A 15,123-nucleotide genomic window follows, 5' to 3' on the forward strand; every position below is an offset into this window, starting at 1 on the left:
CCAGGGACTCCCTGAATTTCTTCTGAGTGGGGTCTAGTTCTCATGTAGAACTCTTTGGGAATAGCCTCCTAAGTCCTTTCATTTCTTCTTGAACTTGCAGTCTGTGCTTGGGCTAACACTGACGGACAAGATTCTTGGTTTTACTGTTTCTGATTGCCCTGTAAGTTAAAGATTCCCCCATCACTGACCAGGGAGTACACGACTGTGCACGCCATCGTTTGGCTTACACACTCCGGGTATTTCATTGCTGCAGTGAAAATGACAGCATCGGGAAGTGTCCGCAGTGCTGTCTCAAGGCCAGTGTACGTGTGTCTCTCACTTTGGAGCAAGATGTCCTTGACCTAACGCTGCAGTGCGCCCCCTACTCCCACTCATAAACCTTTTACTTAGTATGAATTATTTTCCTTTTATTCGGTGGTGGCCTATTCCAGATTTCTCTTGCTCTTTTACAGTTACTGAACCAAGGAGATTTAACTGAAAGGCGGACATGAGCCTGGGCGCTGAATCCTGGAAGAGCAGCCGTGCCTGATCCCAGGGTTCACACCGTGGGAACGGCTGCTTCCGGGTCCCGGTCCGCCAGAACCCGAGTGACTCTGCGAACCACGAGACCCCGCTTCCTCCTCTGGCTTCTTCCCTGGCGTGGAGAGTGAACGCAGGAGAGCTGCGCTTCAGACTGTCTGGTCCGGGGACGGAAGAGAGCAGTGGATGTGGGCTGGGTAACTGTACCTACCTGTCTCCCCCTGCAAAATTTTGGGATGGACTCCCCGAAATGAACTTGATTCCATGTTGGCTGAAGTTTCTCTGTATTACTGTTGAGAGGTTTTCCGATGAAGAGCTTTCATCCCAGACTAAGCTGTATTTTCACGTGGATGAACTGTGAGTCCTGCCACCAACCATAAAACTTCACCAAGAAGTTGAGCTTTCCAGATGCCTTGTTGCTTTGGAGAAGGGAGTGGTGTCAGTTCTGTGGTGACACCCTCCCTTTAGCAACCCGAGTAAGAGACTCTCGCCACTGGGCTGCAAAAAAATAAATAAATTACTTGAATCCCTACCTGGCCCAGCTGAGGTACTGTCGTGTCCCATACCCCTCTCCGTGGTCACTGTCCTCTCTTTGTTATAGAACATACAGGAGCATGTTTAAAGGTTTTTGTGGGGGGTTTTTAGTTAAAAAAATCACGATTCAGAGCTTCAGTTGTTTTCCCTCTAATAAACAAAACAGCCCAGTCAGTTCCTTGGCCTCTCGTTTCAGACAGAGTTTGTTTTGTTAGTGAGGAGATTCAGAAATGGTTCCGTCTCCGCTTTAGGGTGAGGTCGTGATGCGCCCGTAGGATCCCCTGCAGGTAACCCGAGCTCAGGAGTCTTAGGGAGCGTGACACGAGCATCTTCATCTCCAACGAGCAGACCCAGAGCACGGTCAGCAGAGTACCACTCCGTCATCACAGGAAGGACCGTATCTCAGTCTGGAAAATTGGCAATAGTAGATTCTTTTTTTAACTTTCTGGGAAAAATCAAAAGTGAGAGAAACTTGCTCCCATTAGAGTGGGCACTCGTGCTATTATCCTGTCTCTTCAGCTGCTGAGAGAGGATATCTAATTACAGTTGGTGAGAAGAAAAGTTTTCTGAGGACCAATCACTAGTAGAAAGTCGTGGCTTCAGAGTTTCTGATTTATTTAAGATGTGCCTCATGCTGACACATACACACATGCACACAGATCACATTCCCGATGGAGAATGGGAAAGAACCATTTTAAATGACGTGTAATCATCCTGGGGTAATGTAGATTGAGTTCATGTCCATTACTTATAGTCTTAAAATGCCTTTTAAAAGTCTTTAAAAGGTCTTTTACACTAGAGCAGTTGTTCTCAACTGGGGACATTTTGCTCCCCGCCACCGCCCTGGGACCTTCGGCAGTATCTAGAGACTCGGTTGTCACAGCTGGAGGAGTGTCACTGGCATCTAGCCAGCAGAGGCCAGGGACGCTGCTCAACTTCCTCCAGTGTGCAAGACAGCTCCCCTCCCTGCACCCAGCAGACTCATTGGGCCCAAAATGCCAGAGGTGCCGAGGCTGACAAGCCCTGGACTAGAAGTTGCAAACCTGTCAACCCCCAGCCGTTTTCTTTTGCCCATACAATAGTCCCAGGTAATTATTATTTTCAGATTTTATTTATTTACTTTTAGAGGGGAAGGGAGGGAGGGAGAAACACCAGTGTGTGTGATACACATCGATCAGCTGCCTCCCCCTTAACTGGGGCCCTGGCCCACAACCCAGGGATGTGCCCTGGCCCGGAAGCAAACTGGTAACCTTTCCATTTGCAGTGGTACTCAGTCCACTGAGCCACACCAGCCAGGGCATTTTTAAATTAGTTGCCAGTGTGTGGGTTTCTGGCTTCTGTTGAAAATGCAGTTGATCTGGCAATTCCAGGTCTGTATTCCAGCAGAGGCTCCTACTGCTGTCTCACAGCCAGCCCATCGGACCCACTTATGTTCTGAATGGCCCTTGGAGGCCTGGAGGCTCACGCCCTTTCTGTCCTCACGTTTAAGCAAGAGGCACGAAGGACGGACACTTAACTGGGCTCTGCTCCTTCCACCCTGGGTTGCTCCACTTTGATTACCTTGAACGCAGTTGTTGCCCTCCTGATTCAACCCCATGCTGGCTGCTTAATATTATTGAAAAGCAGTAATTTTAAGAGTACTGATTAAGCAAGTGATTTCAGATTCTCTAGCAATTCATAAGGCAGCTCCTCCTGTTCTTTCTTGGGGCTTGTAGGCTGTTCTAGAGAGTCTTCCAAATCCTGCTGTGGGTTTCTGATGCCGCATTTTGTAGTTTCATGGGTGCTGCAGAATAAATCAAAACATTATGAAAAATTTTTAAAGCATTATGTAAAGCTTATGGAAGGTCTCAACATTTTCATTATTATGATGTAAAAGGAAATTTCTAGGTGGAAAATGGGGATAGGAAGTAGGGGAAGCGGCCAGTAGGACTTAAGAAATGAAACTGAGAATATTGGAGATACTGTGCTTTCTCCCTTTGACTTATATGATCTCAGTGGTGGAGATGATGCTAACTTATTTTTAGAGTGCTAGAAAGACAGTTTTATTCTATGGGAAGTAAAAAATATACATAGTTTTTCTTTTTTAAAAAATATGTTTAGTCCTGGCTGGTGTGGCTCAGTAGATTTGAGTGTCGGCCTATGAACCAAAGGGTCACCAGTTCAATTCCTAGTCAGGGCACATGCTTGGGTTGCAGGCCAGGTCCCCAGTACGGGGTGTGCAAGAGGCCATCACACACTGATGTTTCTCTCCTTCCCTTTCTCCCTTCCCCTCTCTAAAAAAATAAGTCAATAAACATTAAAAAACTGTTTATTGATTTTAAAGAGAGAGGAAGCAGGAGAGAGAGAAACATTGATCAGTTGCCTTTGGGTAAGCATCCTAACCAGGGATTAAACCTGCAGCCTAGGTTTGGGACCTGACCAGGAATCCAACACCCAACCTTTTGGTGTACAGGACACACTCGAACCAACTGAGCTACACTGTCCAGGGCTACGTGACTTTTCAAAGATGGAGTGGAAACACTTCTGACTGATGGCATTGGAACTGGAATGGAAAAAATGTCTCAGATTTTAGGAATCCAGCTCTTACATACAATGATGGTACTTGACTCACAGCTGCAGAGACCTGGAGATCTCTGGATGGTATCCTGTTACAGGATAGTGATCTCAAAATGAATGGCTCTTCTAAAGGTTCCTGCCAGGGGCATTACAGCAGTGGGACCTTAGAGAGCCGCAGAGTGACAGCAGCACGCCGGATTACAGCACCTGGGGTGACCGTGGACTTCGGACCGCTCCTTCCAGTGCACAGCCCTGGTGCCCCGAACCTTGTTCCTCACAAAGTCTTCGTCCAGCCCGGCCTGCTTCAGGGTGTCTTGGTACCGTCGCTCTGCTTCTTTCCTGGCAAGGTCCTGTGGGATGGGAATCGATCTGCTGGAGCTGTCTTGTGAATGACTTGATGATTCTAAATTACTACCTTAACCTGTATCCTCACAATACTGCTCACACCCCGCTCCCAATTAGTGGGCGCATATCTGCATAGAAACTACCTGAACATTTTGTTGAAAGTGTAGACTCTTATTTGGTAGGTCTCAGATGGGGCCCGCAATTCTGTATTTCTAAGTCCCAGGAGATGCCAGATATTTATTAGAGAGCCACACTTTTGAGAAGCAAGACTGCTTTTTGGAAGACCAAGTGAGACAGATGAAAATGACGGACTGAAAACTGAAGATTTATAAGGAAACAAACATCATCAGGAACATTAAAATACAACAAAATAAGCCGCACTAACAGGATAGGTGGTCTGCATGTGGACCAGAAAAGATTTTTCACTTGTTTTAAGTGTTTGAGAGCAAAATCCTGTCAAGTACTTTGCATTTTTCCTAGAGTCGTAAAAAGCCTGCTGAACTCTGAGCATGAGCTTGCAGAAAAAATTAACATGAAGAGAAGGTCAGCGTGAGAGTTTTTGAACAACACAAGCTGCTAAGTAAATCCGAGATAGTCCACTGTGTGACAGGCATGTGGGTGGGAAGGAGTGGACCCAAGAAAGGCCCGGATAATGCACTGGCTGTAAGACGGAGACAATACCCAGCATGTGGAACCAGGTCACTAGGGAACCCCAACTTTTGTCTGGAACTCTGGAGAGGAGAGTGACCCTCAGAATCTGACGTAGCCCAGAGCTGCCCGAGATGGTGGCCTTTCTAAGGCTGTTCAGGTAGCTCCTGAGCTTCCTTAGGGAGATCTCAACTGAGTTCAACTTCCCCAGAAGTCTAGAGAACGTGTTAAAATGATTCTTCCAGCCTGAAAGGCACTTACTCTGGAAGGGGCCTTGCGGGGTGCTTGTGAGCGTCCCAGTCCTTGGAGACCTAGAAATGTGCCAGATCTCGAGGCCACGGACGCCCAGGGCACCAGCACCGCAGCAGGAGAGCCGTCTCCCCAGCACTGTGTGCGGTGGCTCCAGACAGCAGAAAAGACTGGGTTTTCAGTCACATTAGTGAGAGGTACAGCTATTAGTGCAGCCAAACTGTCCCTGTGTGTCTGGGATCCAGCCTCTGCTCTGAGTCAGACTGAAAGCCAGACTCGAGTGAAAACTCCAGCAAGTGAAATACCCCATTTACAGATGCCTTGGAGTCCAGTCTTGGGTGAAATTAGCCCAACAACGTTCACTATCACACTGCTTGCTTTGGGGAAAGACAGTAGGAATAAAATGGCCCAATTTAGAATCTTTCTGAGCCTCAAGGAAATGTTTAATGCTCAGAGATTAAATTTCATAATTTCTAAGAGCCCTTTCATCAAAGACGAAAAGAAAATGAATGGTGGTCTAGTCTTACCTTGGTAACTTGTTCAAAGAGATAGGGCCTCGTTTGTATTCTCTTCTTCATTTCCTCCAATTCTTTCTTATACTCTCTTGCTCTTTTACGGTCATTGTTCCTGGGATTAACAAGATGTTTAAAATTGGTCTTTTTCCAATCCAGAATACCCCTCATTCCAATTAAGCAGAGTGAGACCCATGGACACTGTAAATTCCTCACTGTGCCTGGCAAAACCCACGACTGTGCAATTAGCGGAGCCCACCCTAATTAACCCTATTTTGCCGACTTCAAGGCCAATGATCTGTTGGGTCCCAAGACAGTCCACCCTGGACACATGGAGGACACTGACCGGTTTTCCTTCAGCTTGGCTTTGAACACCTCCGCCAGGCTCTTATGGGGGTCCATGGCTTTCGCACGCAAGGCCACAGACTGAGACATGGCTTGACGCTTCTTTTTGTGTGCCTCCAGCCACTGGGTGCTCTCATCCGCTCTGTCCCTCTTTTCGAGTGAACTTCTAAAGGGAGGAGGCAGACAAAGAATGCAGATGACCAACTTGGGTATATTTCAACACAGCCTTGGTGACCTCTCTGGAGAGTCGGTGTTTTCTGTGCATGGGGCGGGTAATTTACCTCCCTGGCATTTCAGAAGGATGAAGATTCTGGCATTAAATGCTGGGGCACATGACACCTTCGCAGCACTCGATACAGTGATATTCCATCCCAGGAGAAGTTCGCTCACTGAACTGAAAAACCTGAGTTAAAACATCCTTACTTAAGTAGCCAAACATTCCAGCTTGTTGCCTATTCTGAAGCAAAATGCAAACAGCTACCTACCTCTTGCTGAGTCACCTACCCTGACCCAGTGCAGACAACCCACATGTGCTTTATATCCATCCTCTTGTGTAACCCTAACTGCCCTAGGAACTAAAAGTATGATACTCTTTTCACAGGCAAGGAGACGCAGCCTCAGCGAAAGTAAGCCACTCGCTCCAAGCTACCCTGTGTACCAGTGGAAAAGCCAAGATCAGAGCCAGGGTATCTGACTCTGTGCCTCTGCCCCCGTGCATAAACTGTGCTGTGACCAGGGGGCTCGGCGGTGCTTGGAGGCATGGTCCCTTGGGAATACAAATCTGCATCTCCACAGGAAACTAGAAGTGGACCTCTTTTGATGCACGGTTTGGCGTCAACTTGTAGCACTTGGTTTCTGTGAATATTCGATGGGGTACTGTGGAGAGTTCCACCAAAAGAAAAAACAGTCAGGACTCCTGCATTTGGGCGTTTACACTCACATGGACAGATTAGGAAGGAGACATTGAAGTTTGATCTGGTAGCATGTCCAACTCCCTGTTTCGAGGGTGTCTGCGGACATCCTCCACAGGCCGGCTGGCCTCTGGCTCCTGACGCCCATCTTACTGGGACCTCAGGATACTGAGGCACTTAGACTTGATTCAGTAGCTCTATGAAATTTGAGGAAAGGGGCATATCCTTGGATTCTCAGTACGTTTCTACAATCCCTCATGGGCCTTAAAGGGCCAGGCTGGCTCCGTGTGCTCCCGTGAGCCGCATGGGGAAGCCCCGAGATGCTTGTCCTCTGCTCACCTCGGTCAGAGGCCCAGTGGGGGAGTGCTTGCGGCTCGCTGAGAACAACACCCTGACAGAGTGCGGTTGGTCAGAGTTCAAAATAAGGAGGCACCCGATTCCCAACTGACTTCTGAGGGTTCTCCAAGATGAGTCTCAGAGAATCTCAAATACGTGCAACGGATGCCTCATCTTCTCTGGCAGGGACAGCCGCCTGTCCTCATGCTTCTCTGAACTCCTGTTCCCGACGGTTCCCTCCTCTTTCATCTGTGGGTCTTTACCCATGTTGTTCTCTGCGTCTGGAACCTTCTTTCTTTCCAGGCTTGGGCCTATCTATGCCTCTTTCTCCAGCTTTCACTGTAAACATCTATTACGAGAGACCCCTGCCCCAGGTTTCCCACTGCCCCCCCAGTCCCCTGTGTTCCCTCATCACTGCACTATCACCAAATAAGGTAGTTGCTTCTTTGCTTTGCTATATTTCAGACTAGGTATTAAACTACAGATTTCACAAGGCATCTCCAGCCTTAACATTATGCCTGGCACAGAGTAAGCCCCTGTATTTTTTTGAATGACAGCGAGGTGTTCTCCAGCACTAAGTGTGGGGGACCATGTGTATTTCTGTCCTGGCCAGAGAATTCCCTCCCACCCCTTTGGGCCTTTCTGATGACAGGAGAGGAGCCCCAGCAGCAGGGTGATTTCCATCACGGGGGCCACGATCTGAGCAGTATGGGTCTTCTGCAGCCTGACCACTCACCTGACTGCAGACTCCCTCTTCCTGGTGGCATCTGTGATGTGCACGGGCAGGGTGCTGGCGGAGAGGGAAGCGAGGCCGCTCAGGGAATGACTCCTCGGCCGGGGCGTGGTGGGTGGCTGTGGAGAGTCCTGGAGGGAGCGAAGGCTGGTGTTGGTGGTGGGAGAGCATGTGTGATTAGTTTCTACCGGAACTGGAATCACCTTCAGTGAAGGACTAGTCAGACAAGAATCTTTTTTCTTGGGATTAAAGTGCAGGGTAATGAGAGCTCAAGTTTAGTAACTGGGACAGACCTGGATATCGATCCTGAAATTTTTAATCAAATGAGAAGAGTTCTTTGGAATGGGTATAGGGGTGTAACAATTGATCCCAACTCCTTGCCTTTCAGACCTGCTCGAACTTATTTCTGCAACTTCTCTAGAAAGAGGGAGGCAAAAGAAGTTATTTTTGTGGTCTTAAGTTTATAGGAATTGTGGGTCTGCGGATCTGGTTACACCTGAACTGGTGTTTTTTAAAAAAAAACTAGAAAAATGCCTTGAGATGTGGTCCTCCTTGGATCTTGGGCCTCAGAACCACCCCCCACCCCGCTTTGCAACTGCCCAGGCTCTCACCTCCCTCCCTCCAGTGGCGGCAGCATCACAGGGCCGCCGAGTGCGACACAGGCTGGCGGTCCTCAGCAAGAAGGGCTTGTTTCGAGTCACCTCTCGGGTGTCCCTTCCCTTGGCAGCTCTTCTCTGGAAGGCCTTGTAAAGGGCCTCATAGTCAGGGACGGCAGGATTCACCCGAGGCTGGAATGCAAAGTCAGTGTGCAGAAACCCAAGCTTTTCCTCCTGCGTTCGGGTGGCCGTGCGGGGCCGAGGGTCAGCTCTGCCGCTGGGGGAGGTGAGCGGGGAGGAGGCCATCTGGAGCATGTCTAGGGCTCTCATCTGGATGCGAATCTTCCTGAGGAGCTCAGCCTCTGTGGAGAGAAACCAGGCTGGTGATGAGTGAGAAGGGACCGAGACTCATACCAAAAGGTTTGGAGAACGTTCTCTCTTTTAAACACTAGCAGTGATGTGCCAGAGCTGATGGTTAACTTCTCAGGAGTTTTGTGAGCCAGCTGACATCATGTGAGAAGCCTGAAATTGGCCCCAATAGGCATATTTATACCACGAGAAATGGCAGTTGCTACAAATTGGCTTGTTTTTTTTTTTTTCCTGGAGAGATTGTTAATAATAGTTGACCAGAACACCACTGTCAGGGGCCAATCAGGTGGCAGAATCAGCTACCGTCACATCCACTGAGTGCTTTCTACAGTTCCTTCTCCAGAGAGCAGGAAGAATGGTCCGCTGCCTGCTCCCCTCCTGGGACTCCTGATCTTGGAGAAAGCCTCGCCACCCACCCAAATGCCCAAGCCCATTGCCCCAATCATTCTTGACTCCTCCCTCCCTCATCTCATCAGCCACCTGCTCTGCCGTCTCATACCTCTTTAACCTGTCTTCAGTCCTCTTTTCATCATCCCTGCTCTTAATTTCATAATCTTAACTAAATTGTTGAAATAGCCTCCTGTTAGATCAACGCCCCTCCAATCTTGCGCCTCCCCCCGTCAGCATCTCCACAGCAACCAGAGCAGTCTGAGCTGCAGATCTGGCCGTGCCCGCCCTACTGAAACCCTCCAGTGGCTCCCTGGTGTCCTCGGGTGGAGTCCCAACTTCCTCCCAAGGCCAGCACCCCCCCAGGCCTGGCCTGAGCCTGCCTCTCCCCTCCCCACGCTCCCTCTCCCCTCTACCTTCCCATCCCCCAGAGGGGCCCAGCTTTCTCTTACCTCCACACTATAGCTGTGACTGATGCACTCTTTCTCCCTCTTCGTCAAATTCACACAGCTCATCCTGCAGGGTCAGCCTCAGAGCTCGCTCTCTCTGGGGACCCCCACTGCCCACCCCTCACCATACCCTAGGTTAGGTCCCTCTGTTATGTAGAACCCTGACTTCCTCCTGTAACCCTTGCAAATGTCACATCACAGTTGTGATTATGTGTCTACAATCTGTCTCCCTGCCATGTGTCCATGCAGCCTAGAGCAGTGCCTGGGGCATGGCACATGTTACTGAACAAGCAAGAAAGCCGGAGTCTCTTATTTGAGCTGCACTTCTTGAAATGAGCACCTCACCAGGGTGATGAGGGTGGGGGCTTTCCTCGGGGCAGCTGGCTAGTGGTGGCACTGGTCTAAGCTGGTCACTGGTTGTCTCACTGGCTCTCTGCTCTCACATGAGTGCTGCTGCGGAGGCCTTGCATCTGCTCACTGAGGGAGAGGTCCGCAGGACAAGCTGGGGGGCCCTGAAGGACCTCGCCTTGTTCCTTGCTCTGTGCAGGGCTCCCCCTTAGGTAGACAGACCCAACCCTGTGCCCTGGCCTGCACTGAGCGTGGGCTCTAGCAGGTCCACCTGAACAGTTCATCTCCAAGTCGGGCTGACCCCTGAGCCTGACTAAATCCCCAGGGCACCCCCAGGCCGGTGGCAGCAAGGGGGCAAGGATGTCTTTACCCTGGAGTTTGTCCCCAAGGGCTGGCTCCAGAATGGACTTGGGGATCCTTCTGGTGGCTTTCTGCTTGGAGACCTTGGCCTTAGCAGTGGCGGCCAATTCCTTCTGTTGAGCGGCTTTTCGTTGCTCCTCCTTCTCCAGGAAGCTGAAGGGTTTCAAAGAAGAGAGGAGCAGTTCCTTCCTCTTCTGGATCCCTTCCTGCCTTCGGGCCTCGTTACGATCCATGATTTCCTGGTAAAGGGGCAGGTAGACGTGCGCGGGCACCGGCTGTGCCCGGAACTGCCGGTGGCACTCAGCCTCCTCCTGGCCCTGCCTCTGGGCCTGCTGCCTCTCTGGCTCGAAGGAGGCCGGTGAGGCCAGCCACTGGGCCTTTCTCCGGGCTTCACGCACCGTCATACGGAACGGCTGAGGGACGGTGATGGAAGATGCCCAGGAGCTGATGCTTCTGTGCTGGGAAGGAGGCCTGGAGCCTGCAGGTGGCTGGGACTGAAACTTGGGAATGTCAGAGGGCACGTTGCTCAGGGAGCTGCAGCGTCGTGTGGAGCCACACCTGGAGGGAGAAAGCAGCTGCCCTGTGCTTGGAGGACAGGGCAACCAGGAGGCCTGGCTCCTCCCAGATCCTCCTCCTGGCTCCGCCCTAGTCCTCCCTTCCAGCAGGCTGCATCTAGCTTCTCAGCCTAACATCACAGACCCACCGGCCTCTAAGCCTTTGCCTTTGTCAACCTGTCTATCCTCCTTCCCACAGGCCATCTAGCAGCCTTAGTAAGTAATCTCTGCTCAAAAGTGATCCAAGAGTTGCCACTTTGCACTCATTTATTTTCACATGGGGGACAGTGCAATGGTGCAGAGCAGGGCTTAAGAGTCAGACAGAGCCAGGTTCAAATCTTGCTATAAAACATTACCAGCTGTGTGACCTTGAGCAAGGTTCTTTTGGAACCTCAATTCCTCGTTTGCAGAATGACAAAAATAACGGCTACTTAAAGGGTTATTGGGAAGAGCAAATAAATATTAAATGAGATAAAGTGCACATACATTTAGCAAATGGGGGTTGGCCAAGGTCAATGCACCTTGTTGTCACTCTCAGGGAGGTAGTGTGTTTGAGAAAGGCATCACTTAAGCAATTCCAATGCTTCAGGTAACTGTTACCCAAAGTGATTGAGAACTGCTGGGTAGGAATCAGAACACATGTTTGGAAATTTCAATCGCTGGTTGAAAGCTGATTGTGCTGGAGCCTGGGTACGTGGCAACTTGCTAACAGCCTTTGCTTTGCTGAGGAAGAGGAACGTGGCTGGGGCAGAGCTGGACAACGTGGCAGCTGTTGAACCACAGCACCTTACCTTGGAGCCGGGGGGTCCCGGGCCTGTGGCTTCTCCCTGCCTTTGTCTCGGAAGAACCTCTCCAGGTCCTCATCATCTTCAGAGAGGCTCTCATCACTGTCTGGCTCAGACTCATGAGGGGATTCTGACAGGCACCACCTGCCTTTCTGCTTTAGCGCTTGAAGGGTCTCGTATAAGCTCCCAGTTGAGTCAGGAGAAGTAGAATCTGTCTCCTCCAGGCTGAGGAACTCATCAAGTTTGCCAGCTCTCGGCAAAACCAGCTCATTCCCAGACAGCTCCTCTTCTGCCTCTGTGTCTGAGGAGGATTTGGGGGGAAATATCTAAAATGAAATAGAATAGACTGGGGTCAAACTATAATTTCAAATGTATTCAAAACAGAACCACTAATTTCACCTTGAATAAGCCTGTGTATTAGACTTGGGAGGAACAAAGTAAAATAAGATGTGTTCATTGCTCTAAAGAAATTTCTCAAGCCCTGGCTGGCGTAGCTCAGTGGCTTGAGCTCAGGCTGGGAACCAATGTATCCCAGGTTCGATTCCCAGCCAGGGTACATGCCTGGGTTGCAGGCCATAACCCCCAGCAACCACACATTGATGTCTCTCTCTCTCTCTCTCTCTCTCCCCCTCTCCCTCCCTCCCTTCCCTCTCTAAAAATAAATAAATAAAATCTTTAAAAAAAAGAAGAAGAAATTTCTCAAATTCGTGGAGTATGCTTGGTTGGAGGTATCAACCCCAAGAAAGAATGTAACAGCCAGGAAGGGCTCCTTGTGGTGAACTGGGCTCAAACTGATAACCAGAGTGTAGCAGCCATTGTTTACAGAGATGCACACTGAGTATCAGGGAAATGCTGCAAGCTGAGTTGCCTGCACTGTTTCTGCCATCTGAGCTGACCCTTATATTAGTGCTTCCAGGACTGTAATTCAACCAATGGGCGAAGACCTACCCTGTCCAATTGGAGCTGTGCAACTATACCCTTATTTGCATAGTTACTGACCCATCATAACAGGTGAAATCTATGGACTAATCAAACTGTGTACATTTGGATTCCTCATTTGCATGAAAATTGATCCATCAGGGACCAGGTGGAAGACCCTCCTCTATATAAGCCAGCATTGTGCTGTGGCTGTGTCGCCCAGGTTTGCAAACTGAGCTGCAACACTTGAGCTGTTTTACTGAATGAAAGCTCTCCTGTATTGCACCCCAAACTGGGAACTTCTGTTGGCATTGAATTGGGGCAGTGACCTTCGGTTGACAAAGGACAGGAAAGAGAGAAGCAAAGAACTAAAGTTGGGTCCCTGCTTCATTCAGTATGATGAGCATTTACAGAGCACCTACCAACTCTGTTCCATGCATTCTGCCCCTGTACTCCAGGAGTCCTGCCCATGATGCCAACCACACTCTGGGCCCTGCCCAACTTGGGTTTTACCAACTTTTGCCATCCTCCTTTTCTTGTTTCCCCCCATCTGCACCTCTGCTTTCCTTATATTCTAGCTGATTTCCACTGTGTTACTAGGAGTGGATAATTAACAGAAGAGACCATGTAGCATAGCTGAATGAGCAATGTTCTAGAATGTGGGAAACCCAACTGGGTTTAAATACTCCATTCATTCAGAAAATATGTATCAGGCAACTACTATGTACTAGGCATTACGCTGAGAACAAGACAAGGTCCCTACTCTTAAGAAGCTTACATTTTAGTGAAAGGAGGCAGATGCTGTAAGTGAAAGCCATAAAACTGAGATTACAGAGATGGAGTGGCTATGGGAAGCTTTCTTTATATGATGCGCTACAAAAGCCCATCAGAGAAAGACTATATATATCTATGTAGAGACAGAGATATAATGTGATACATGTGTATACTTGTACTATAATCAGAGTTGGGTTTATCAATTTGCTGCAGTAAACCATGGAAAATTATAGACAATGTGGGCGGGGGTAGCTTTCAGTAAGATCGTGGGAGAGGGGCTTCTCCTAGGGTTAGACTGTCCTGGATAATTCTGACGAGAGTTAGGGGAAGCAGGGATCAACACTGGATGAATGCTGCCATGAAGATGGCATAGTTTAGTAAGTGGACGATTGAGCAATTTGTATTCGAAAGGTGACAAGAACAAAGTGGGGCCCGTTAAACAAGTGATAAGGGGCCTTAGGCATCTTACAGGTCCCTCGTGATCCAATGAGAAGCACTGTTTTCTGCTGATCTTGCCACTGGCTTCACCTGTGTCTGTTACAGTCTGAGCCGTCCTTTCTCAGCCCCGGGATGATTTTTACTTTCTCACTGTGGAGGAGTTTCGGACTGACACCTGACTGATGAGAAGGAGCCATCCTTGCTCAGATCTGGTGTGAGTGGTTTCTGGGGGCAAGGAACCTCAAAGGCCTCGAGGCAGGGACCTGAGGCAGGAACAAACTTGACTCTTGAAAGAGGGCTAGGGTGGCTGGAGGACTGTGGCACCAGACACCCTCAGACCGCCGGCGCGGTGCTGCCAGGACGGGAGTAGAGGTTGACTGACTGCAGCTGGAAACCAGTGGAAGCAGGCTGCTGCAGGCTTCCAGGTGACCTTGGCGATGACTTTACTGGGTTTTCTAAGGTCCAGCTCTAAGGTGAAAAGAGTGCTGGACTCTGAGTCAAAGGATGTGTGTGCTCTAGCCCTCACTCTGCTACTGAAGAGCGTGTGATCTTAGGAAAACTTCCTTTTTAAAATAACATTATTGAGATATAATTCACATCGCATGAAATTCATGTAATTCAGTTATTTAAAGTGTGCAACGGGTTTTAGTATATTCACAGAGCTGTGCAGCCATCACCACAGCTTTAGAACATTTTAGTCACCCCAAAAAGAAACCCCGCACCATGTGGCAATCACTCCATTTTCCCAACCCTCCCGACCCTTCCGCATCTCACCTTCCTCCTCACCCCGACACTCCCTGGCCAGCCCTAAACAGTCATCACTCTACTTTCTGTTTCTATGGATTTAGAGGCAAATTTCTTAATTTCTCTGAGCCACAGTTTTCTCTTCTACAAAATGGAGACAACAATCGTACTATTAGTCCTAGAATAGTTGAGAGGATAAGCGAAACGGAGAGGGCCATTGATTGCTATGGTTCTACAAAGAACCTGACGTGAGGCTCAAGGGGTTTGGGTATGGAGTTCCTAATTGCTGCCAAAGCTAATCAATCCCACGCCCCTCGGGGGCACGCCCCTGCCGTCTGTCTCCAAGGCAACATCAAACAGTCTCCTCTTAGGATCACTTTCGGGGCGCATACCTGATTCCTCCCCTTCTCTTTCCTCACCTGAAGGCTCCGAGCGCCGCCGGAGACTCCCGCAGGCCTCCCCACGGTCATCTTCTCCGTGGGGTACAGACACAAACAGAAGCGTAGGTGAGAGCAGTAACTGCGGTGGCTGCAGTGGCCGCGGTGGTTGTGCCAGCTAAGCGTTAAGCCCCGCCCCTTTCTTAGTTTTGGGTTCTGATTGGCTCCCAGGCGAATGCATTAACCAGTCCCCTGCCCAGGGAGCCTCCAACCTATCCCGCCCAAGAAGGCAAGGATCGCTTTCCGATTGGCCTATTCTCTTTGCTCGTTTTGTTT

At 49.6% G+C, this 15,123-nt stretch overlaps 2 protein-coding genes across 6 annotated transcripts in view; one reads left to right on the forward strand and one right to left on the reverse strand.

The window, feature by feature from the left end:
- The window catches only part of ZNF410 (zinc finger protein 410), a 32,982-nt gene extending 31,755 nt beyond the window's left edge, over nucleotides 1–1,227 (forward strand). For all 3 annotated transcript variants that reach the window (XR_004900024.1, XM_028507341.2, XM_036011960.1), the window contains one exon: nucleotides 453–1,227. Coding sequence is in view for 2 of the 3 variants with exons in the window: in XM_028507341.2 (XP_028363142.1) it covers nucleotides 453–491 (39 nt within the window). In the remaining variant the exon portion in view is untranslated. The remainder of the gene's footprint in view (nucleotides 1–452) is intronic.
- Nucleotides 1,228–1,925: 698 nt separating this feature from the next.
- On the reverse strand, nucleotides 1,926–14,954 carry FAM161B (FAM161 centrosomal protein B). 3 transcript variants are annotated; one of them, XM_028507047.2, is made up of 9 exons: nucleotides 14,830–14,954; nucleotides 11,543–11,862; nucleotides 10,208–10,755; nucleotides 8,300–8,646; nucleotides 7,692–7,819; nucleotides 5,710–5,874; nucleotides 5,379–5,478; nucleotides 3,817–3,959; nucleotides 1,926–2,836 (listed from the first exon to the last, which is right to left on the reverse strand). In XM_028507047.2, the coding sequence occupies exons 1-9, from the start codon at nucleotides 14,878–14,880 to the stop codon at nucleotides 2,698–2,700; spliced, it is 1,941 nt and encodes a 646-aa protein (XP_028362848.1). In that variant the 5' UTR covers nucleotides 14,881–14,954; the 3' UTR covers nucleotides 1,926–2,697. The 3 variants fall into 3 exon arrangements, with proteins under 3 accessions (XP_028362848.1, XP_035867845.1, XP_035867844.1); XM_036011952.1 differs by having other exon boundaries at nucleotides 2,694–2,836; nucleotides 3,876–3,959; nucleotides 14,830–14,944; XM_036011951.1 differs by having other exon boundaries at nucleotides 2,701–2,836; nucleotides 3,773–3,959; nucleotides 14,830–14,944.
- Nucleotides 14,955–15,123: the final 169 nt, after the last annotated feature.

Source organism: Phyllostomus discolor, chromosome 1 (assembly GCF_004126475.2).
Source record: "Phyllostomus discolor isolate MPI-MPIP mPhyDis1 chromosome 1, mPhyDis1.pri.v3, whole genome shotgun sequence".
Lineage (NCBI taxonomy): Eukaryota > Metazoa > Chordata > Mammalia > Chiroptera > Phyllostomidae > Phyllostomus > Phyllostomus discolor.

Excerpts from the sequence above, each read along its gene's own strand:
- FAM161B (XM_028507047.2), bottom strand. The coding sequence starts at position 14,880 with ATGACCGTGGGGAGGCCTGCGGGAGTCTCCGGCGGCGCTCGGAGCCTT. Across the intron at positions 7,820-8,299 it reads CCGCCACTGGAGGGAGGGAG|GACTCTCCACAGCCACCCAC; the intron begins GTGAGAGCCTGG and ends CGCTCCCTCCAG. Across the intron at positions 3,960-5,378 it reads TCTTTGAACAAGTTACCAAG|GACCTTGCCAGGAAAGAAGC; the intron begins GTAAGACTAGAC and ends CCCATCCCACAG.